The sequence below is a fragment of the Dinoponera quadriceps genome, unplaced genomic scaffold, assembly GCF_001313825.1.
Source record: "Dinoponera quadriceps isolate SergipeBrazil2010 unplaced genomic scaffold, ASM131382v1 scaffold37, whole genome shotgun sequence".
Taxonomy (NCBI): Eukaryota; Metazoa; Arthropoda; class Insecta; order Hymenoptera; family Formicidae; genus Dinoponera; species Dinoponera quadriceps.
Genome location: NW_014554446.1, coordinates 2395725 through 2419661, shown reverse-complemented (window position 1 = coordinate 2419661; position 23937 = coordinate 2395725). Strand labels below are relative to the sequence as shown.

The 23937-nt window shown below is 47.8% G+C and overlaps 1 protein-coding gene across 6 annotated transcripts in view; it reads left to right on the top strand.

Moving 5' to 3' along the window:
• Positions 1 to 23937, top strand: part of LOC106749201 (protein turtle homolog B-like) — a 390009-nt gene that overhangs the window by 352399 nt on the left and 13673 nt on the right. For all 6 annotated transcript variants that reach the window (XM_014628417.1, XM_014628411.1, XM_014628434.1 and 3 more), the window contains 2 exons: positions 10134 to 10261; positions 23564 to 23732. In XM_014628417.1, the coding sequence (XP_014483903.1) occupies positions 10134 to 10261; positions 23564 to 23732 (297 nt within the window). The remainder of the gene's footprint in view (positions 1 to 10133; positions 10262 to 23563; positions 23733 to 23937) is intronic.

The window sequence follows — 23937 nt, the reverse complement described above, 5'->3', positions numbered from 1 at the left end:
AGGGAAGGAAGGCAGAAAAGGCGCAAGATCCGTTCCGATTCGTAGGGTCGCCCGAATCCGAGCGGATCTTAGCGGAAGTGTAGTTCGTTCGTCGTAAAAAATTGCTACTTTTGCGATCGATCGCTGGGGAGCGTCGTTCATTCTCCGTCGTTCGAGAGACGCGGAATCCGCTCGTCCGCACGGGACGCTGATTTTACGAGAGGCACGAAGCACGTATCCACGCAGCACTCGAAAACTCGAATGCAGGCACGCGAAAAACTGTCGACACGATTTGCAGGACGCGGACTTCCAAGTTTCCGTTTTATTCCGCGCGCGCGCGAATTGTTTTACAACAATCGACTCGAAGTCGTTCCTCGCTCGACGAAGTCCGCGGAAAATCCCGCCGGGCATACTTTTCCGCGCGTTGTACACCGTCTATCGGGCTAACAAGCGAGGTGTTACAGCCGGACGCGCGCTCCGTCTTTCTTACTTCTTATCGGCACGGCGACAACGATCTGCCGAGGAAACGTACATTTAGTTAACTTCGGCCGGAACGGTCGAAGGGTCCAGCCAGTGGGCTCTTTCGCATGAACGACGGCGAAAACGAGGAGAGTCAACTTCGGTCGAGTTTGCGAAGGTTATCCCTATGTCCAGTGGCGTAGTTGGAATCTTTCCGCGCGGAGCTTGTAAATCTGCCGAAAATCCGAGCTTTCGTCGTCGAGGCTGAACGACGATCTCGTGATTTTAGAGCCCGGTTTTACGACCTCCGATTAACTCAACCCGCTGATTAGTCCAACGAAATCGACCGATCGCATTTGTCGTCGATCCGGCAATAGTCATCTTTTTTTTTTTATCACCTGGGCTCGTGATGAGCCAATTAAAAATCACTGTTATTATTAAAATATCGCATATTACCGACCCGCTCTGCGATTTCGCATTATTCGGGAACACTGTAGATACAGATTCGCTGGTTACTTTTCGAAAGAAATGAGGAGAAATCTAAATGATATTTAAGAAACGAAATGAACGCGTTAAATGTCTTATCATGACAGTATTTCGAATGAACGAAGATATCTGTTTAGAAAACGCTGTTTCATTGACCGATTTTTGCTGGGATAGCATTGGCCGATCGATTAAACTGATAAATGCGGCTGATCAATTCCGTTGGGTTAATCGTCGATTAAACTTCAACCATGATGGCAGAAACATGGAATAACGCGAGTTATTACACACGACGCGCACTGTCATCTCTCTTACTCTCTCTCTCCCTCTCTTTTTCTCATTTCGAGCAGCGTGACAGAAATTTCAACTGTACGAAGACCCTCGAAACGGACACACGCGTCGAATAACTACGTTGAAGTTGATACGGGGGCGTCTTTTGTATAAAAAATTTCTTCCTCCATATACATATCTTCCTGTTTCTTGCCACATGGGAGAAGGGAGAGAGAGAGAGAAAGAAAGAGCCGGTGGGTCTCCTGTATTCATGAGTCTCGGTACTTCGCTTATTCCTGCTCCACAGTTCCTGTCCCTACGCTCGTGTCCCTATCCGCCGACTCGACCCCGAACGAGCCACCAAGAAATAACCAGTTTGCATTCCGCGGTGGCGCGCGAAAGAAGCCCGACTCGGAGCGCCATTCCTCGACGATGGTATGCCGGGGGAGGGTGAAACCCACAGTTTCCACGGCGGCGACGGTGGGTGGTGAGATAGGGAAGCGACATCTCCGAGCTATCGAGAGCGTCCGAGCCGGTTGGCGGGTTCGTCGGGGCGTGTTTCCAGGGGTGAAAGAAGAAGAACGTCGACGATTTGCATTTACCGTATTCCTCCCCCGAGCGCCGAATCAATTTACTTCCTGCGGGATACACTCCCGGCGCGACCCACTTTCGACGCGAAGGTCGGTACACCGAACATCGTAATTCGCGATCGTCTGTCCTTCCGCGTGCTTTCGTCCCGTCGCATTCGCGTGCTGTTTCTCTACGGCATTCCCACGCGATTAGCGTCTCGCTGATGCTGTAATCGTTGGGAAGGATCCGCCGCCGAGAAAAAGGCTCAACTTAAGGTGGTTGCGACAGTAAGGTTTTGAAATAAGAATTCGGTGAGATTTGTATTTATATATAGATTTAAATGTGTCCGAATTACTGGCGCAATTCGAAGATTGGCCATTCGGAAGCTGGGATATTTGCAATTAAGGATGATACTTTTTATATGTATATTCCTTGAGGTTAATGCCTGACTTTTAACTTCTATTTGTAATTTCTAGAGGGATTTCGTATGCGATTGATCCCTATACTTGTAGTAACGAGTTCAATCTTACCGACTTTTCGCAAATTCGTCTCAGTGTCGATCGATTCGTCGCTCATACGCGCGAATGGTGATGACATCTTCGCGAAAATGTGAAACGTAACCACAATCGGAAAATTACGCGTCTTGGGCTACGTGCTTTTCCCGGGGATTGAAAAGCTGAAGTCTCCGGGGTGAAAGAAATGGGAAAGTGGAGGAAAAAGAGGAGGAAGAGAGGAGATGCGACACGAGAAAGGTTGCAGGCGAGAGAGAGAGAAAGAATCGCGCGAACGGCGGTCGAATCTAAAGATTCATTTCGCAAATCAGATTCGTCCGACTCGGCCGTCGTAAACGTGGAAAACAGATCTTCGTTTCCTACGGCCGCTTTTCACTCGCCTTCGACCGCGCCACACGTAATCACCCCCGGCCCGTCGTGCACCGTTCCCATTTCGCCCGGAATCGCCCCCCATTTGCATCGAATCCCCGTATCGGGGCAGACACGTACACAGCGCGTCGCTTAAACGCAATTTAGCGTCTCGTTCGACGCGCGACGATCGTCCGAGCTCCTCGTATTCGTAAAGCAAAGAAGCACAACGCTTCCCTTAAGTTCAGGCTGCAATTCAGTCGCCTTCATAAAAGATCCGCAGAGAGTCCGGAATACCAGCTCGCGCGCTGCCTGACCTGCCCGATCCTCATGCCCGACCCTAAAGTTTCCTCAGTTCGAAAGAGCAACTCGTTTCTAAGCTCGGCAATGCCCGATTTATCTAACGAAAACAACGGTTGTTCCGCTTTTGCGCTTGTACTTCGCGAGCTCAACCCTTCGACCGCGTACCTTCTGAAAAGTTACCCGCACCGCAAGCAGGGTCATGTTCACCCTGTGCAACTTTCCAAACTCCGTATCTGAAAAACGGTAGAAGTAAAGAGATTGACCAAATTCCCGAAGAAAGAGTAACTCTCCTACTTTAGTGTTTGGTCATGCATTCGGAGGGAATCGAGTTTAAACATTTTGAAAAAAATTCAAATTTAGTCAGTGGTCTCGCGAGGGAGTATTTTGAAATATCGAAGATAAGTTGCCGCTGTTACATCTATGCTTTTAATCCAAATAGTTGTAATAATAATGCGAGGCCTCTCTAGAAAACGAGCGGATCGGTCTCTCGATTGGAAATAATTGCGAAACGATCGCGGGTTGATGTGACATATGAACCGCCGTATGATGTGAAAAATACGTGTGTAATAAAGAGTAAAAATCGTAAGAAATACGTTAAGCCATTACTTGGAGCGGGCGGCTGACGGTGTTCGGTTCGGTTGCATTTATCTTAAGCTTGTTTCGCCGGGCCGACTAATGTGAGGTGAAAGCTACGAGATGGAAAAGTACGGGGCTGGATTGAACCGGTGTAACGGACGGCGTGCCATTTGTTAACTCCGGCGCAGCGCGTTTTCTAGGACTGAAGTAAACCGAACTGACTGAGCGTGGGTGCACACCTTGCTGAAACCGCAGCGGACAGGAGCGGGCCTTTGCGATTGTGCAAGTTGCTCTCCATTTAGCTCGAGCGTCGGCGGCGCATCGCGAGCGAGCGCGCTCGGCTGCATTTTGCGCGCTCGACAAATATCGATTGTAAGCGCGATGCTCTCGCACGAACGCCCGGTATCGCATCGGTCCGACGGTATACTCGATCGAACGATCGTAATAGGTAAATCGAGGGAGGAAAACGGTCGGTGGGAGGGAGGGGATCTTATTCGCGTCCCTGGGAAATGGTGCGGACGCGTCTCGGCGAGATGCGCTTCCACGTGTACGAAAAGATCAAATTTCTCAATCGATGCGCGCTCCTCTCTCTCTCTTTCTCTCGGGAATAAGAGAATATTTTCCGAGCATTTTTCGGCCTCTCTACTTTTAATTCACCGTCATTATCGGAGAGAGAATTTCGGTGGGTCTCCTCTGTCGATCGCCTCGATGGATTTCCTTTCGAATGGATTTCGCGAAAAGGGGAGACTCACCTCCCCTGACTACGTGATGATTCTGTTCTCTCGTCGCCGCTCTTTCGAATTTTATTTGCGTTCGCCGTAGCTTTCGCGAATCGCCTTAACATTAAACCTCCGAAACGCGGCGGAAGTCGGACGGCGAAAATCGATTTCTCGAGACGACGCTCCCCGCCGGAGACGTCCAACTTATCCTAGTTTACATTTTACTCTCGTCGTCTATCGACATCTTTTATTCATCCGGACTGCCGTGTCGCGAAATCGCGTGACAAACTTCTTTAATAAAGTTTCAAATGAGAGCGTCACGCGCGACGCCCATTGTCTACCATTCTTTCCCGCGAACTTACATATATCGGATCATTATCGAGGAGATCTCGCACGCTCCCGGAGCCCCGGAAATGAAGGCCGGTGAATGCGTGGTTAATCCACCTCGGCACTTCTACCGGAGAAATTCAACTCGAAATTCTGAACAACGCGGGGGACGACGTCCGTTGAAATTTAATGCGTTCAAAGCGGAACCTTCCGTGAAGAACGTACTTCACGGGAACATTCTCTCCCGTGTTTTCAATCGCCGCGCGTCTCTCTCCCAGCTCGCGGTAAATACATAAACTTGGAAGTTTCCACGAGGAACTGGACTAGCCGCTCGTGTAACACTTGACCGAGTGCAGTCTCCATTCACGGATCGTCATCCGTGATATCGAGCGACCGCGTTGCAATTAATCGCAGATGCAAATACGATGATTCGCACGAATCGTGTGCACACGAGCGAGAGCGCTCTAAAACTCGGCCAAGAGAGAGAGAGAGAGAGAGAGAGCACGAAACGCCTCGAAATGACGCGCGGAGTTCTCGCCGATATTCTCGTGAAACTACTCCGCGGAAATACGGACGATGATCACGGCTGGTTAGAGAAATGGCGCTTCCGGCGTCATTAATTCCGCCGAGCGGAAATTATTTAAAACGCGCGCCGAGATCATACGTTTATGAGTATTCGGGCGAATTGAGAGTTCCGCAAACTTCGTCGGCGAAAAGCTCGGTCTGATTTCGACTGACGAAAGCGGCCTCGTGCCTGACGAGGTCGGCTTTCGTCTGCGGTTAACCGACGTTAAAGCGTTTCGCGTATATTCGTGGTATCGATCGGGACGATAGGCGGTCGCTCTTCGCCCTGCGCCCCCGACAGACGATGTTGTGTGGACAAAGAAGTGAAAAAGAGAGGAACGGGCGAGAAAAGACACACGGACGGATACGCGAGCGGATGAACTAATCTATTTACCGGGCAGCGAGAGCTCCGTGCGGAGTCCGGAAAATGATGGGGATAGATCGAGTTTGCTCACTGCAGGGGAAAAATAGGGGACAATCGAAACTGACAAGGATATGGAAAGTCGACGTACCCGTGTTTTCTCGGCTATGAAGTGTCGAACTCTGTCGAACAATACATGCAGAAATATATGTGGTGTATTTAAGTAAATATTACTTACTTCAAGTATTTCATAAGTATTTTATATGTAACTTCTTGGACAATATTATTTTATAATTTAAGTTTCGAACTTTTTAAATCTCTTCGGATCTCTTTGTCAATCTTTATCCCCTGTCAGCGAACCGTGCAAGGAAGATTAGGGTTACGTTCGGTAAACCGATATATCTAAGTTTACTAGTTTTCCAACCAACACACCTGAACTTGCTGTGAAATATTATCTTACAGAATATAGCTTGAAGTTACTCGTAACTGATTTTCCTTTGTTTTTCTTGTTTGTTCAAGATAGTCGAGAAGAAAAAGTCAAGAGACTTTTCTACATAATAAAAAATATGTCAGATTATAAAGAGGACGTGTAAGAATATATAATAAATATATAAAATAATATAATTTTTGTGTTTTCGTTGAATCGTTCGACAATTAATAACATTAATTAAAAGTCAAGAAAGAATTCAGATGAAACACATATAAAATGCATATTTAACTCGGAGGAATAAATGAAACGATACACGTTGGAGCACCGTATATTTTTCACTCTTAATTACTCGCGCAGAAGCAGGTATACACAATTGCACGTACTGACGATATCGAGTATGCCTCTCTTTCAGGCGGACCCGATGTTAAATCCTTAAAACTCGAGAACTTTACGATATCGTACACGAAGCTGGCCCGCTTTCGTTCTTCCTTCCAGAGAGAAATATAAAAGAAGAAAGCAGAACTCTCGCGGATCTCAAACGAGCTCGACACACCCGCGCGCACGCAGATACTAAAGGGTTTAAAGAGAATTTTGAGATACACGAAGAGGGAAGAAGTAAGGCACATGTTAGACGGGCGAGCTTAGCGAACGGGGAAACGGGAAGAACAAGAGAGAATCACGCGGAGGAAGGCGGTCGACAAGGGCGTGAAATATAACGAAGGGCGAGGAGCGGAGAGGGCGAGAAAGAAAGAAAAAAAAACACGAACGTCGGAAGCTTTTAAAATCTAAATCCGGATTCGGCGAGAGACCCGGAAGAAAAAGCTCCGCGGTGGCGGGATCGGAGAAAAGAAGAAGCGCAGACGTGGGGATGGCGGTGACGAAGGGTGGGAAGGTAGGAAGAAGGAGGCGAGAAGGAGGGAGGAAGGAAGGTCGGTGGTGTGCTGTTAACCACCGGGGGGGTTAACCGTCGTCCCCGGTATCATCCGTTGCACAAAAGCCGTAAAGCACGCTGCCCGGTTATTTCGGTCAATCCTCGAGGAGGAGGCCGTCCGGAAAATATTCACATCGATCTACCGGCTGACCTCCCCCTCTCTTTCTCCCTCTCTCTGTCTCTCTTTCTATCTCACCGCCGTAAATACATGCACGCACACACACCTACACAAACGCGAGCGTTCGTTACTCCCCCCCCCCTCTCTCTCTCTCTCTCAATCTCTCTCTCTCGCGCACATGTACGCGCGAATATGCGCGCAGCAGAACAGGGCTCGCCACCGGTAACAGATACCGGATACTCCTCTGTATGAAGCGCCTCAAAGTGCTCTTTCGAGGTGCGCACAGAGGCCAGGTCAACCGCATCACTCTTCGGCAGCACAAAAGGACGCAAAACGGACGTCGGTCGGTCGGTCCGTCCGTTCGCTCGTCGGTCCGTTCATCCGACCGACCAGGCGGACGCCGGCTATAAATAGCGTCACGTCGACGTGGTCGACGTTTTTCGGCATTATAAATAAATTCCTGACGTGTGTGCGCGCCGGCGCGCGCGCGTCCAATTCACCTCCCGCGACGGACTGTTATCAGCCGGCATGAAAGGACGGGCGATGAACGAGAGACTTTCAGGATAAGTTCCCATCTAGGGATCGCCGCTGTAATTCTGCACAATTCTCGCGACAGATGCGGGGACCCCCGATTCAGTCGCCGATAACGACCCCGTCATCGTTGATTCCCCCCCCGGCCGGGGGTAAAACGTTCTAAGCCGCGACCGGAGCAATCTTGCCGGTTTTTGAATTTAGCTACCGACGAGAAAGGGAGGCTTGTTGTTGGGACCGTGTCGCGCGAGCCCGCTTTCCCGTCCGGATATATACACACAGAGAGAAATTGCTCTCTCTAGCGTCCTTGAAAAAGGAACGGTAAAAAAATATCCCTATACGCCGTGCTACGTGTTTTCGCTGAAATTGCTCGAAAAGTTCACTATGTACCTTCGTTGTTGTTCCAATGTGAGCTAATAAACAACTGTGGCCTCGAGTTTGCAGTCACAATGTAGATGTGAAATATTCCTACAGGCGAAGAAGCGCACGCTTATTGAGGATGAAAATTTCACCGATGTTTCCCCGAAGGTGGGATTCTAAATGAAAAAAAAAATATATATATATATATTCCGTAATTTCCAAGTATAAGTCGAAGATTCGCGATCCCTTTTCTCCCGCGAATGTATGCGCGATCGTCTCACTAGCGCGGCCTGAATCGATTGTCGAGAGATCGCTCACGCGTGGAACATCGTTCACTTTCCAGAATCCATAACCGAGATCCTGGCTGCACCAGACTTGTACATTCCTACCGATAAAATACACGCATGATATCAGAAAATGGATTCACGGTATCGACGCGCTGCGTTCACGGCAGGGCGAGTCTTCCGCCGCGGGATAATCGAGATGAAAAGATAGGGATGAGGATTAGCTTCGTTGTTTCCTTAACGCGCCGACGGTAACGAATGTTGCCCTTTCATTTCGCAAACACGTAGAGATCCTCCCGTTGCGATACGAATAATAAGATTCAGTATTATAACGTTAAGAGGCGCAACCCCTCCCCCCCACCCCCGGTTCTGTCAGTGCCATTGTATACTTCTTATAAGCCGAAACGCGTGGCTGAGAAATCACAAAAACGAGACGCGCCGAGATATCACGGTGCGGGGAGACATTTACATGAAAGAAACGTAAAATTCTGGGAGAATCTCGACGGGATCTCATCTTTAAATCTTTAGATTTAATCCGGAGAAAGAGTGAGAGAAAGAGAGAGAGAGAGAGAGAGAGAGAAGAAAAGGGAGAGGAGGGGGAGAACTGAGCTTTTCTGCGTCGGCGTGGCAAACTGTCGCCCCGAAGCGCGACGTGACAAATATCCGTTATTTACATAAAGCGCACATAAAGTCATGAGACGCGATACAATCTTGCGTATCCGGATTCCGCGAAGTTTAATACGGACGCGGCGTCAAGAAAACGCGACTTTGTCTCGCGATGCACTCGTAGGAAAGGCGATTCGACGAGACGCGTTAAGAAATGGCAACCGGTATCACCAGAGGAAGCATACTAACGTTGTTAACTGCTAGGACATTTGCATGAAATAGAAATTCCGAAAGCGGATGTAATTCTGCGCTCGGATTCTTGAATTTAATCCGTGCGAGAGCTACGTTGCTCCACTCATTTGCTGGCCGCGAAAGGAGAGAGAGAGAGAGAGAGAAGGGGGAGAGAAAACTACGATGAGAAGAGAGTGGCACGAAAAACTTTACCCTTTCGTTCCGGCGTAATGTAATATTTAATTACACCGTGTCGTGTAACATATCACGGCGCCCAACTGTTCCCTTCCGTCAGCGAGATAGCCGACAATAAGTCACCTGTTCGCGCGTACATACAGAATGCGGGAAAATTCGTGACGCAAGCGAGAAAAGAACGATGGCTTGCGCACATGCAAGTCGAAAGTATGGAATAGATTTTTCCGCGCGTGGTTTGCGGTTTTCTTCGTGAAAAACTCTTTCCGCAAGTCTGTACACGTACGTTCGATTAAAATTGCAACCGCACTTGCGACTGTGCGAGTTAAATGCATTACAAAGTAATTTAGTCGCATTACTTTAATCTGTGCCGAGCTATAACGTTATATTCAAACAGAACGTTGGTGTGTAGGAAAATTCTTTATGAAAAATTGAATCTAATTAAAAATGAATCTAACTGAAAATTAATCCAATTAAAAATTCTTTCTCCGTCCGACTCGGTTGGACAGGTGCGCGTTTACTGATTAAGATTTCAAAAATGTTTCTTCCAAAAGCGGACCTCCAAATGAAATAAAAGATGTGTCCCATAATTTCGACTTATTTTTTGAAAGGAAAAATCACCTCTCCCGCTTGTTGCGAATTTTACCGCATCCACATGGAAAAAGTAGTCTTCAATCAATGGATGGATATTCTCATATATACAAGCAAGAATGTTATAATATTCTCAAAGAATTTTGTCATACTTGCGTCGATACAAGTTCAATCTGATCAAGGAACCAAGGATCTTCTGAGAAGATTATAATACTGTCGCTCATACATTGAGAATATCTGTTCTTGATTTGAGGCTAATTTTTTTCTCTGCGCAGCATAGTCGAGGATTCGCCTTGCTTCCCGAATATACGCGCGGTAATCTTCACCGGCACGGCGTGAATCGACAGTCGAGAGATCGCTCACGCGTGAAACATCGTTCACTTTTCAGAACCCATAACCGAGATTCTGGGTGCGCCGGACTTGTACATCAATCGAGGTAGCACCATCAATCTCACGTGCGTCGTCCTGCAGAGTCCAGAGCCGCCCGCCTACGTTTACTGGAACCACAACGATGCGGTGAGTTCGAACTCCCCTCCCGATCCGTTATTATTTCCGTTGTCGCAGTCACCGTTGTCGCCGGTCCGGCGGAACTGACACTCCGGAAATACCCGGAGCTTAGAGCGAAGTTTACGCGCGACGAATGACGGCACAGACGACGCTGCAATATCGCGCGATTAGCGGCACCTAGATTTATTACCGACACACGACTCTCTCCGGCCAACGTTGACTTTGCGCATGGATAATTAATGATGATCCTACTTCTCACGGAATATATACATACACACATACATATATATATATATATATATATATATGCGTGTATAAGTCCTGATATCGCGCGGAGGGAACGCGTCGAATAAGTTTCTGCTCCGCCGTTTCCGGCGAAGTTTCCTCGCCGAGATGAAATTTTCAACGTCGCAGCTGAAACTCCCGTCTGTGCCCTTCGTGTTTATCGCGGCGCCCAGGTGCAGGAGATTATTATTATTATTACCGTTGCTCCCGTCGGCCCATTATTGCATTCTCCGGTTTTTTTCCCGTCCTTGATTCCTGCGAATCGGCGCGATTCTCAAGGACCGACGACGGCCGAACGCGCAGGAATAGCAGAAATGCCGAAAACGCGGCGGTATCTGAGATCCGATCTCGCCTTTCGCGAATTTCGGACGGAAGGTAATAGCGGCGAGGAGAGGCGCGTGATGAACGGCCGTACAGGCGTCGGCCGAAGGCCGTCCCTAATTAGCTACCAGCACCTGGAACTCCAGGAAGTCGAACAGTTCCGATTAGGCCGGGCTGATAAGCGAAACGGCGTGGGCGCACTTAACCATCCGCTGTCATACAAGAATGTCGAACGGCCCGGAAGCGTTTCCGTCGCTAAGAATTAATCGCGTGGCATTTGCATCCTTCGAAGCGCCGAGCCGTTTCTCTTCCCCCCCTCCCCCTCCTCGTTCTCTCTCTTCGCATGTAATTTCCACGACTGAAATATTTTCGCCGCGTACCACTTAATCCCGGCCGTTACAGTTGCGGGACAATATTTGCACGTTCTGTTTAAGTACACACGCGCGCACCGTTACGTGTTTGCGCGCGTATTTATTATAATTAATACATCGCGTATAAATTGTACGCGAGCGCGCACGCGCATGTTCGCGGTAATTGCCGAGCCAACCAGAAATACGCTCTAAAAACCGGAGGCTTTAAGCCCCTAAAATATGCTGGGCGCGAACGCGGGTATTTTTCTAAAAACTTACTTCCGCCTCGAGAATGCTTAAATATTCCGTGAGCCGCTTAAAATGACGAGAGACATGAATAAAATGACAAATAAAGAACGAACGCTCTATGTGTATATGTTCATGAGAGAAAGAGAGAGAGAGAGAGAGAATTTTTTTCTCTCCTTACTTTTGAAACTGTTCGTGGCGGGATCCATCACATCTCTCGACGCGTTCGTGTCGTCAAACGGATTTCCACAGACGCTTTTAGCACGATAACATCCTTTTTTTCGCCGAGGAATTAAGTATGTGCGCGCACAAAAAAGATCATAAAACATGCCGACGGCGGCGAGGACGACTGTTTGCGAACGGCTGACCGGCCAATAAATTTTTATAATGTCCCGGTTGGCTCGCCGCTAAATCGTGAGTCGCGGCAAAATTGGTAACGGCACTCAGGAGGTTCCATTAGGCGCATTAAGCTTGACCGAGAGCTTTGGGATTCGCCACGGCACGGTAGAAACAACGCTCGTGCCGAGCCTTAAAGAGGGGCTCTGTCGTGCGTGACTAACGCGTGCAGCCCGAAAAGGGGTCCTGGACCGTAAATGAGCCGAGAGGGACACCGTAATTCCTCGTGATATTATTTCGGCTGGTCTTCGCCGGCCTTCGTCGTCCTCACGCGTGCACCACCGCCGCGTGCGTCCGCCCTGAAAAATATCAATGATACCGCGCGAGGTCCGAATTCAACGACGGTAACGACGACGAGGAGGACCGACGACTCTTCTCCGCGTGTCCACGAATACAATCCTATCCGATGATCCCACTCTCGCCCGGAATATTCGCTGCCGATATCTCAGAGTTGACCGCTGGTCCGTGTGTGCGCGTCGAGTAAACGATCTCGTTGGTTTACCCTCTCGAAGAAAAAAGGGGGAAGAAAAGAGAAACGTATGGCGCTGTTAAAAATTCAAAAGCGCCGCGTATTAACACGTTACGTTTACGGTGCTATCGCGCGAGGAAAGAAACACGACGAGGCCAGGTATCACGTCCAGGCGGTATCCTCGAGGCAACCTCCCAAGAATCCCTTAATAATTTCGGCTCACCCTACGAGGATTACGCGTGTGAATTCCCGCCAAAGCTCTCTGTCCGCTCACTCCGATGGACCGCGACGTCCGGCCTCGGATTATCCTCTTTAAATATTTCGCCGGCGTGGCCGGCGCTCTCTCTTTCTCTCCCTTCCGGAAACCTCGCGAAAGATTGCGGGGTGAGCCCCGTGGGATCAAACGGGATTGGAGGGGGGGAGAGGCAAGGAATAACTGCGTCGCTATCCTGTAGCCGCGATTCCGCGCGACCATAATGATTCATGCGGTCGCGGAAGGCGCCGTGATCGCCTTCGGACGTGATAAAGCACCGCCATGGTCGCTCGCCACGGAGAGCGATAAGGAACGTAAGGAGCAACTCCCGAATCGTCCCCGGGGAACCGGGGCCGAAACTCCCCCACCACCTATCCACCCGAGGCGTCGTCCGCGCTCTGTGATAAGGTCGCCCGATCGATCCGCGCCGTGAAACATTTTCCGGCCGCAAGGAATCCGCCGGAACCCAGGCGCTTTCACGCTCCGATACACCTTATCCCTTTGATTTTGATTGAATTTCGCGGCGGCGTCTGTTGCCGGCGACCGCGCATCCCCGAGCGACGCGGCCTCGTGTGTCGATGCGGGACGAACAACTCGACACCACTCTCTCTCTCTCACTCGATCTATCTCACTCGCACTCCCTCTGTCCTGGAACCGGAGTGTCTTCAAACGCGCAAACGATGTTATGTAAATAGATCCCCCGACGAATACGGAATCGATTTTTTTTCCCCTTAGTAAAAACTCCGAGACGTCGACGGACTGCTTGTTGGAAATCGCTCGATGCGAAGGGCTTCTCGAGGATTAAAATAAAAAGACGAGTGCAAATAAATAATAATAGCACGGCGCCCGATGTCCGATTTCAAATTGGCTTCGCGGTTTGGAATTTTAATGTGCATAAGGGGGACGTTTTTAAAAATTTGAGTATTGAGTTGCTTGAATTAAAGGGACTAGGATTTTACTTCGAAAATCGCCTCGGCGCAGGTATAAGAAGAATCGAACGTTTTATCGAAAATTTTTTAATATTCCTGCTACGGATATGATACGCGACCGACCCATATTGATACGCTTAATTTGTTACATAATATATCGATCAAATTTCCGTATGCATAACCGAAGCATCCTGATATTCGTATCCGAGTCGAAATTTAATTCTATATTAATTCTGCAAATATCGTTGACCAATGGAAAATCTCGAGATGTAACATCATACAAGCTATTGTATTACCTTGATAGTATGTTTAAATACTACATGTTTACATACTGCGCTTTTCTCGATGTTCAAAAGTTTGAAAAGCGCTTTTATTCAAGAATTATTTAATATTTAATTACCTCAATATGCTATCTCTGCATTTAATCTTTATTCTTAATTTCAAAACAAGCAATGTATTCATTTACGATAATTACTCAGCTGCAGAGGAGAATGTGTAATAAACAAATATGAAATCATTAATATGAGTAAAATATAATAAGATTAATAAGTAAATAACACGTAAGAAAATTCTTTTGTCCTCATAATTTCATTATTAACTCTTATTGGCGTTGAAAATCCTTATAGAATTTAAATTATATTAATTATATAACAATTTACGCGTAGTTTAATGAGATACGGTAGTATCATAGTGCGCATCATCGGCGACTATCACGGTATTCAACGTGTTGATTACAGACGCGTGTTCATGGACGTGTTATCTGGCTATTTGAATCGACATATCTTTTTGTAGCAATTATTATTGCAGATTAACGGACAATCAGAAATCCATAAAATTATAGTTACTTATTCAAACGATGAAAGTAATTATGAATGCCGGTGATAGAGTAAATTCTTAATTTCTACCCGAAATATATTCCCATTTTCGTGTGCCAAACGTCCGTTAAATTCAGAAATATTCTGTATGATAAATAATTTAACGCACCCGAAAATATATGACGCATCGCTGCTTGCGTCCTCCGTCCTGGCTCCCTTATTCAGCATCCTGTTCCAAGCCGCTTCATGGTTCCACACACTCCACTCATTAACACTGACACTCGCGTAGATACGATTCGATCGCAAAAGTGTATGTTAATTAACGCGATGCCGACGAGAGTCCGAAATAAATATCTCAATAGTCGGCGAGATATTTTAATCACCCGACAGGAATAGTAACTAACCGACACCGATACACATACGCCGACATGCGTATCGCCTGCCGGGCTCGAAACGTAATGGAAACGGGAAAATACGCGAGGATAGATTCGACCGCCGTTTTAAAAATTATTCACCGTTATTGGGGAAATAGAATAAAACATAATTATTAAACAGATCTTCCCCTAAGCTCCGACAAAACGTCGATTAGTAACCCTTTATACGATGAAAATAAAATAGCCCCTAATATAATCACACTCCAAATTTCTTTGTTCTTTCAAATCCGATGCAAATTGCGCGCGGATAACACGTAACCAAAACTTCGACCAAGACACTCGGTTTGATCTTTCAAGTTTTATCCGGCAAAGCTCCGACCTACGTACGTACACGTACGTTCCCAATTGATTCGGGTCAGCGCCGAGTCAATCGGTTTACCTCAAAGAAATCCTATTAAGAGACGGTTAAACAAGATAACATATCCCGCCTTATTTATATGTCGATCGTGGAAGGCTGCCAAGAGAGTGGGCGAGTGTACGTGGACGACGCTGCCAAATCGGTTTCCGCGGTATTACCGCGACAGGAATAAAAGCACGTTTCGCAGATTTGCGGTCGCTGGCGATGGTAAACCAATGTCGGACGGTCGCACGTCGGAAGTACGCGTATATCGCGATACCGCGCGGGCGAACCGTAATTATAATTTTTAAGCCGATATATATATATATATATATATTACGGATATCGGTGGTACCTGCTACGGATATCACCAGCTACACGTGTGCTCCTCTATTCCCCCCGCTCCTTTTTTCGCGTGCGTGCGAAGGAAGGAAGGACGCGTGAGAGGTGAGGCTGACTTTCGTACCCTATTAACTAACGTCGTCGACGTATCACGCACGGCTCTCACCCCTTCGCGCTGTCAACCCGCAAATAAGGCGTAACCCTGCGTCTGGGAAGCGGGGAAATTGCCGGATCCCTTCCAAACAGTACGGTAAAGGCGTGTAAAGGCAAACAGCAATGGATTTATGTACGTACCGTAAAGCCGGCTCATTTCCCGCCCGCTTCGCCGTCCGTCGTTTGTTGCGACGTACGTACTCCGACCCCCGTGTGTAAACACACTTCCGAACGGGGTGTAATCTTTATTTCGTTGACTCACGTACGAAATGAGAGAGGGGAGGAAGAGAGAGAGAGAGAGAGAGAGAGAGGGAGCGCGGACGAGTGTCCCTTCGTGGCGTGGCGAGCCCGTCGTCGTGCCAGCCGCCGCGCGGGGCTGCTTTTATTTACGGCTGTTTGCGTGTCGGCTACAATTCCAGCGTCGAGTGGCGCAAAAAGCCTGGTAACAAGTCGTCGAGAATGTGCCACTCGTGTTACGCTCATGCGTGACGCCGTCGCGAACGGAGTGTTATTTTTTTTTCTCTCCTCTCCTCGCGAAATGAACCGCGCCGTAGGTATCGGGAAAAACGAATTGTCGGCCGGTTTGACTTCATGGATGGCTATTTAGCGGACTGATAACACACGCGTACAGTGCGAACAGGCGCGACGAAATTCTGCCGGAACGCCCGTCGACCGTGGAATCCAGCGTGGAGCCCCGAGGGTCAAGTTGAACGGCTTTTACCGTCAACGTTAGATTGCTAACGCTGGAACGGTCGCTGGAGTCCGGCTACTATCCGGGACAAACGGTTTTTTTCTTTTTTCTCGTCGCCCTGTGTACGAGCGAATGCTCGAGAATCGATTTCCGATTGACCAGGGAAATTCGGCGCTCTCTTTCGCAATTTTTCTCGCGAAGAATAACACCGGTCGGTCGGTCACGTGCGCGCGCGCACACGGCGGATATAAAATTAATTATGCAAGAGCCGCGATTACATGGCTTTCAAACATTCTCCGCGGGCAACCGGGGAGAAGGGGGGAGGAGGACGCAGGGAGGCTACATAATTTACTCTGCCCAGCCAGGGGAGATAATGAACTTATTATTTTAGCGCCAACGTGGAGAGCGTCGAGTATAAAATTTGAATAAATGAAAGAATAATACGCGGGAGAAAATGACCTTCCCCATTCTCTCTCTCTCTCTCTTATTTTCGACAATGCAAGCATGTCCCCTCCGGAAATTTTTGTTGTGCACTCGAGTTTCAAATGTATTATCACGATATTTGAGGAGTATATGAGAGCTTGTTGCATTCGCGCTCTTTAAAGAGCAATCAGAGTGTATTATCACTGAGAAGCAGTCATTAATGACTATAGTTGTAATATAGCACTGCAAATCAGTAAAATCCCGCTGCTAAAGTCTGTTAATAACGGTGACTATTTTTATCAGGGAAATCTAACTGCATGAACAGTGATAAGAGATATTATTTATTCTTTTTTGTTACCTTAATTTTAATTCTTAAGGTGTTGCTAATGTTTTCAAGAGTTGTTTGAAAGAGAGAAAGAGGAAGGGGGGAGGGGGGGATATATAATAATATATTATCGGTTGCAATACTGATGTTTCACTGATTCAATCAATGACATTTTCACAAATTCAACTTAAGAGAGCAACGTGACGAAATATAATAACCAATCAATAATACAATAATTAACAAACAGTAATTATAAGCCCCTGCAGAATGGTGGGTGGAGGGGGGAAGGCGATCCACAAACTCCATCTGTATTTCTACTTCCCGTTATGTGTGCAATGAAAATACCCAGCGGATAAGATTTCGTTCATTCCCGGAGCACAGTCCGTGGGACGAAGTGCGCGGTGCGATTTTCCCAACGTCGTAAGGAAATCCGTAGTGAAATTAACGTAGGGGGATGAGAGAGAAAGAGAGAGAGAGAGAGAGTGAGTGAGAGCGAGTATCGCGCCAAATGCAACGCCGGAGTGTAATTTTCCGAGATAGCGGGCGCCAAAAATAACCGGTCCGGAGAGGAGCCCTCCCGTCCTTAACGAACATCAGATAATACCGACTAACCGGATGCAACGACCCGGCGTTCCATCCGGCTAAATGTTAGCTCCAGTCGCTGCGACTCTCTCGCCGCGACTCCGGACGTATTGAATATCTCACGATATTGAATATCTCACGATAAACACACGTCAGAATTCGGCCACGGATCTGCGGATGCGGCGAGATAGCGGTAGGTAGCTCTCTCTCCCCCCCCCCCTCTCCTCTCTCTCCCTCTTTCGCGTACACAGTAACGTATACGTACATCACTTTTCGAAAACATCTCGCTCGTTTGCACGCTCGACGTGCATTCGGGATGCGCGTTCGCCTCGGCGAACAACGAAATCCCGAAATAACAACCGATTTCAACAGTAGCAACCGGTAACCTTATTCCGCGGCGAAAAGCGCGCCGTGGCTGTGAGCACTACGCAACGGAAATCCGCGCGCGCGCCAAGAGTCGCGGCTTGCTTGAGGGATGGATTTATCAAAGCGGACGAAACCGGCGGTAAATGGCGACGCGCGACCATGAGCGACCGGAACATAAGCAGAGAGATGTGCAGCAACGAGCGTCGCAATGAGATTCGGCATTGAAAGAGAGAAATGGTTAATCTCACGAAAATTGTAGCCACTTTCGGCTACAGTTTTCCACAGTTTTGTTCTAATCAAAAAGGTGCGTAATAATAGAAATATGCGTGTGAAATTATTATTACTACTGTAGCGGCACTTGTTGCAAAAAGAATTTTCCCGACCGTACGAGAGATCGGAGCAAACTGAAAAAGTGTCTATAAACGGATTGTAAAAAAAAAAAACAATGCGAAAGGAGTCGCAAAATGTTTCTCTCGGAACATAAATATTCGTTTCCAATGTTCATAAAAGTCGGAAGAATATAACAGTTGAAAGGAAAAGTCCGTTTTGAAACCTGCCGAATAAATTCTCGAGCGTCACGAAATTTTCTCTCAATATTCTCTATCGTGACCGGACGAACCTAAATTACGCGCAGTTAAAATGAAATTTTCCGCAGCTGTGTGATATACTATATTGTACGGCATAAAAATAATGTTCATTGATAAAACGATGGAAATCGAAGAAATAAAAGGACATGGTAGATTGGACAACTAGGTTATTTCAGTACGAAGCGTTGCACGAATGCAATTGTTCTTTGCAATGATTTTTGTGCTCATCAGATTGGCTATCAAAAATGCGCTTTTGTAACTGCATCTATTCATAACTGTCAACTCATGTGAGGCTGAGAAACAAATGATTATGAAAGAAGGGAACTTGCGTTTGCTTGAAAATTTTCATGTGTCGTAAGTTTACACGATCGTAGCACTTTTTTTTCCCGTGCAGCCGCGAATATCAAACGTTTGTTCGTCAATTTGTTGTATCATTTCCATTGTTGAGGAGAAAGCGCGTTCGGTGGTGGTGCTATGATAGCGGAGCGGATAGAAATTAACCCAATAGCGATCGCGCGAAACGCATTCGATCCGATTAGATAAATTCTCGCGTCGAAAAACAAAAAAAATCGGGACGTTCCCGATAATACGCGAGCCGCGTCGTTTTATCCGACCTGTTCGCGCAACACCTGCGAATGATAACGCCGTATTGCAATTCTGCTCAACCCCGCTCGTATTTTACACCCCTGTGCACGGGATATATATATATATATATATATATATATATTTAAATTCATATATATATATTTAAATTCACATAAACTGCTCCGCGCGCGCGCGCCCGATGTCAATCGATTTATTAATGAATTAACGAATTAATATCTCGTGCAAATTTATTAAAAATCCATACGTTACGCAATATGCGGGTATAATATGACTAGCACATTCAACCGCTTCGTTAATAATTTCGATATGTTTTCAACCGCGCGGCAGGTAATCTGCGCGCGTACGGCGAAGCAATCGATATTGTCGTTCCACAATTTCCCGTTACATAATGCACGGACGAGCGGTCGGCACGAACTAACGGCGACGGACTATTTATTAAAACGCCAAATGTGTGAAACGGCAAATTTCACGAGGCAGTGGACGGCGAGAACGGAGGGGGAAGAGAGTTCGCTAGTTGGCCGCGAAGCTGATGTCGCGCGCAGGATAAGAATGCGAAGGAAACCGGCGAAGATGCCATTATCAAAGCGCGAGCGAAGACTGATAAGACAAAAGTACTAATTCGCCAAGACGACGGGAGAGAAAGGGGGGGATAAGAACGTACAGGGGGGGGGGGGATGATAGAGAAGCGGGGAAGCCATTCCAACGGACCATTGAGCCCAAGATGTTCCATCCGAGTCGGCTGGCAATCCCGCGGGTTTGCCGATTTTCTGTAAGAACATGTAACGGGGTTGACGAGCCCTCCCTCCCCCCTTCTCCCCCCTCGGTCTTGGAAACTTCCGCGCGCGTCTTTAAAACTTGAGCAAATTACAGGACGTCTAAGACGCACTGAAATGATCTGGCTCGCTGAGCTCCCCGCGCGTCTGATAACATCAAATAAAGCTACGTCGAATCCAGTGGATCGATCGAACGCGCCTCCGTGCGAGCGGCGGCTTCCTGCTTTCTCCCCGGTTTACCACCCCTGATGAATTTTGCACCGTTCATTTTTTCTCCCTTTTTAACGAGTCGAGCGTCCGGCTGTATACGGTGTATAAACGATTGATGCGAAATGACCGTCCTCCGGTTTAATATTGATAAGCTTTTATAAGCTTTTTATATTTATAAGCGACGCCTGGTGTGGATCATTGAAATTACCGGGAACATCGATGATTTCTGTTTCACCGCGTTTCGACGATCAAACGGGAAAAATCTGACGCACGCGCTCTGCCGTTCGTGCGCGTAATTGTGTAATCTTGCCAGAAATCCTGATGACGATGATATCCTTTCGCTACGCGGGACGAAGAATGTAAATATCCAGTCGATATGTAACGCGCACGTGTTACAGATCGATTTACAGTCACGAGAGTTAATCGGCGAGTAATTGGTCGCTGTTTTAATTCAATCGTCGCGGAGTCACCGGAGTCAGCGCTTTGCACGATTAATGAACTGAAAATTGGATATTATTTATCCATCCTGTCTGAGGGAGAGGAGGCGTCGCAAAAGAGGGAGAGAGAGAGAGGGAGGGGAAGAAGGGCGGAAAGGGAGTGATGGGGAAACGCGAGAGGCGTGATTGAGTGGAATTAAATAAAAATCAACTCGATTTGGAAACTCGCGCGCGCCGCGTGTAATTGCAAAGAACATCGTTCACAATATAAATTCGCGCGCGCGCTGAACGAGACGAGACGCCAGCGACGTGAAACATTTAACGTGGATCGTGAAATATTTACGTTCGCCGCTCGTGCTCGCGTTTACACGGTTTATCGTTCGCGGTACGCGCCGAGGAACCCAACTGAACTTCTTCCCTCTTCTACGCGGCCCCGTCGCATCGGCTTCGTAAAAGTTGCACGAATTCCTCAGACGGTAACTCATATATACTTGCGTAACGCAAGTTTCGAGAGAAATTCGAGCTCGCGCGCTCAAGCGTTGTTTAATTTTACTGCCACATGCTGTGCCACGAGCAGCCGAAAGTGGGGACGCTCTTTAGAACGCTAATTTGCGAGTTACCGCGGCGGGTTGTAAAAACTCGACGACGCAGCTAGCCGTGACTCATATAGAGCAAGAAAGTTCAGGGGCTCTCAGAAAGAAAGAGTGAGAAGAGGGGGAGGGGGGGAGGGGTTATTAGAGTTCTGTGTGCGACTGTCGAATGCAGCTACGTGCAAAGCATACAGTTACGTGTGTGTGTGTGTGTACATCGGCATTATTGCGCCTCGTACACACGGCCGGATTAAACGTGGACTTTCGAATGAAAGTTTCGCATATTATCCTGCGTTAGACCGCAGCGCGGTTTAGATAACGGAACGGAAGGAAGGTAGGCGCTTATCAAACTCGGCGACGACGGTGGCGGCGGTAACGCGCGCCAACTTTCCCGCCCCATTAATCGCACTTCGAGGTTGCTACGAAGCAACCGGCGGGGATAAACACGGCCTCAGCGACACCGATATTCTTATTCTCACAGGATACGCGACGTCATTGCGCGGATTCGGCTCGGAAAAATCAAGTCCCTCGCCTCGGAGCCAGTGCGCGCGATGAGACAAACTTCTCCAGGATGCGCTTCGCACTTTTCCCAGCGAGGCGATTACGCCTCGAAGAGATCCCTCGGATTGCCATTTACGGGGGCAATTTAAGCATGCAGCGCTCAGAGTTGCGAGCTTACGAAATCCTTTAATAGACTCTTGATACGACGCGTGTGTAGCGGCGTATATAGGTGGTGTTAGAATTTGTTAAGTTCTTCTTGCTTGGCAAAACAAAGAGAAACTATTATTACTCGATATTTTTCGTTAGAACTTGAATTTTGCGATACATCTTAATTTCTTTTCTTTTCTCTCTCTCTCTCTCTCTCTCTCTCTCTTTTTATATAATCTTATTATCGTGACGCGTAAAAACTTTACAGCTGCCTTTTATAGGGTCATACGAAAAGTACCGCGATAAAACGACAGAATTTTGCATTAAGTATCGGGGGAATATGGCTCGCACGAGAGTTTATAGCGTGCGAGGAGAATTGAATTGATAATCGAGCATTTACACGCTCGCCGGGATGATCGCGAGAGGATCCGGAAGGTTCGCGGTGACATTCGGACTTAACGTCGAAACACATACACGCGCACGGCCGAGAAGTGAATATCCAACAAATGTGGGGAATGTTCCACGATTCGTGCTCCCTTAAGAAGGCTTACGTGCCTCTCAGACGGAACGTAAGCACACTGTCGCGCTATATAAGGGCGGTTTCCGGCTGCGGATTATTTATTTAAAAATCCTTCTCGGCTCTCGCGACACTCTTCGCTGCTTGTTCCTTTCAGTTCGCGTGCACCGCCGAGCGCGGGCCCTGCCGGTCGCACGTTTAAAGCGGCACTCGTGACGAGCATCGTCGAGTGGAACAGACGTAGGATAAACACGACGTTCGCCGGTGCCTCGCGTAAGAGCACACTACTAGCGTTTGGACGTCACGTTCAATTTTCCAGCGCAAACGCGCGGAAAACGGTGGCGGCCTTGATTATTCTAATGCCTCAATAATTCGAGCTTCGGATGAATTAATCCTTTTTTTTTTCACAGAGAAACAAAACGTTTCACGATACGAGGCACGGATAAACACACGAGTTTTTATTTCTCTCTCTCTTTTTTTTTTTTTTGCGTTTATACGAGATATAATCATTTGTGTGTATCAAAATATAACGGAAAATATTTTCCCCTTCTTCGATTTCCTTCGACATTTTCCAGTACGATTTAGTACGATCGGAAAACACGACACACGCTCGCTGCGAACAGCGCACGATCCGACGTGTGTCTAGTGTAAAACTCGGGAAAGCAATTAAAACTACGGGAAAATTACACGAGAGATAACTCCCATTCGCCTATCGCGAAAAAATCATCCGCACAGCCGGAATAATATTTATCCCGGAAAATATCCTCGGGGCATAAGTCGCCACCGAAGCAATTTGCACCAAACGTTGGGACAAACCTCTCTCTCTCTCTCTCTCTCTCTCTCGCCCTCTGTCTGTATCTTTCCTTCTCTCCTGTATCCGAGAACGTCCCGATACCGTACTTTACAACCCCTTTCCGATCATCGATTCTGTAGAACACGCGGGAAAGAATTCTCGCCGGGGGGAAAACATCGTATTTTTTTTCTCCTCTCTCGTCTGTTCGCTCCCCGCGAACTGAAAGGGAGTCCTTCGACGGGCTTATCTCCGCGTCGTCTTTTTCTAGCCAATACCCGTCGAGGCCGCCCAATAAAAACTGTATCTGGCGTTGGTTAGCCGATTTCTCACTCGTCTCTCCCGGCCGCGCGCGCTTCCTACGGCTTCCCGCGTTCGATCCGAGGAGATACCAGAACCCCCCATCCTCAGAACGATCGTTCGATCTCTGTTTCAGATAATCAGCTACGATTCGACCAGAGGCGGCATCTCCGTAGTCACGGAGAAGGGTGAGACCACGACGAGCTTCCTCCTGGTGAAAGAAGCAAAGCCGTCCGACTCCGGACGGTACACATGTAACCCCAGTAATGCTCAACCGAAATCGATCACCGTACACGTACTCAACGGTGAGTAATCGAAGATGCGAGTACAGATGCGGCTTCTCTATTCTCGAGGAGGAGGGTGTCACGTAACGAGGGGAGTCTAGGGCGCACGCCGGTTCCGGCGAATATCGATCGTGCAACGTAAAAATACATCAACGAGACAAAAACGGGAGAGATTAAACCAATAATTGCCACCGTTTTTCACCTCACACGAATTTTACGACTAGAA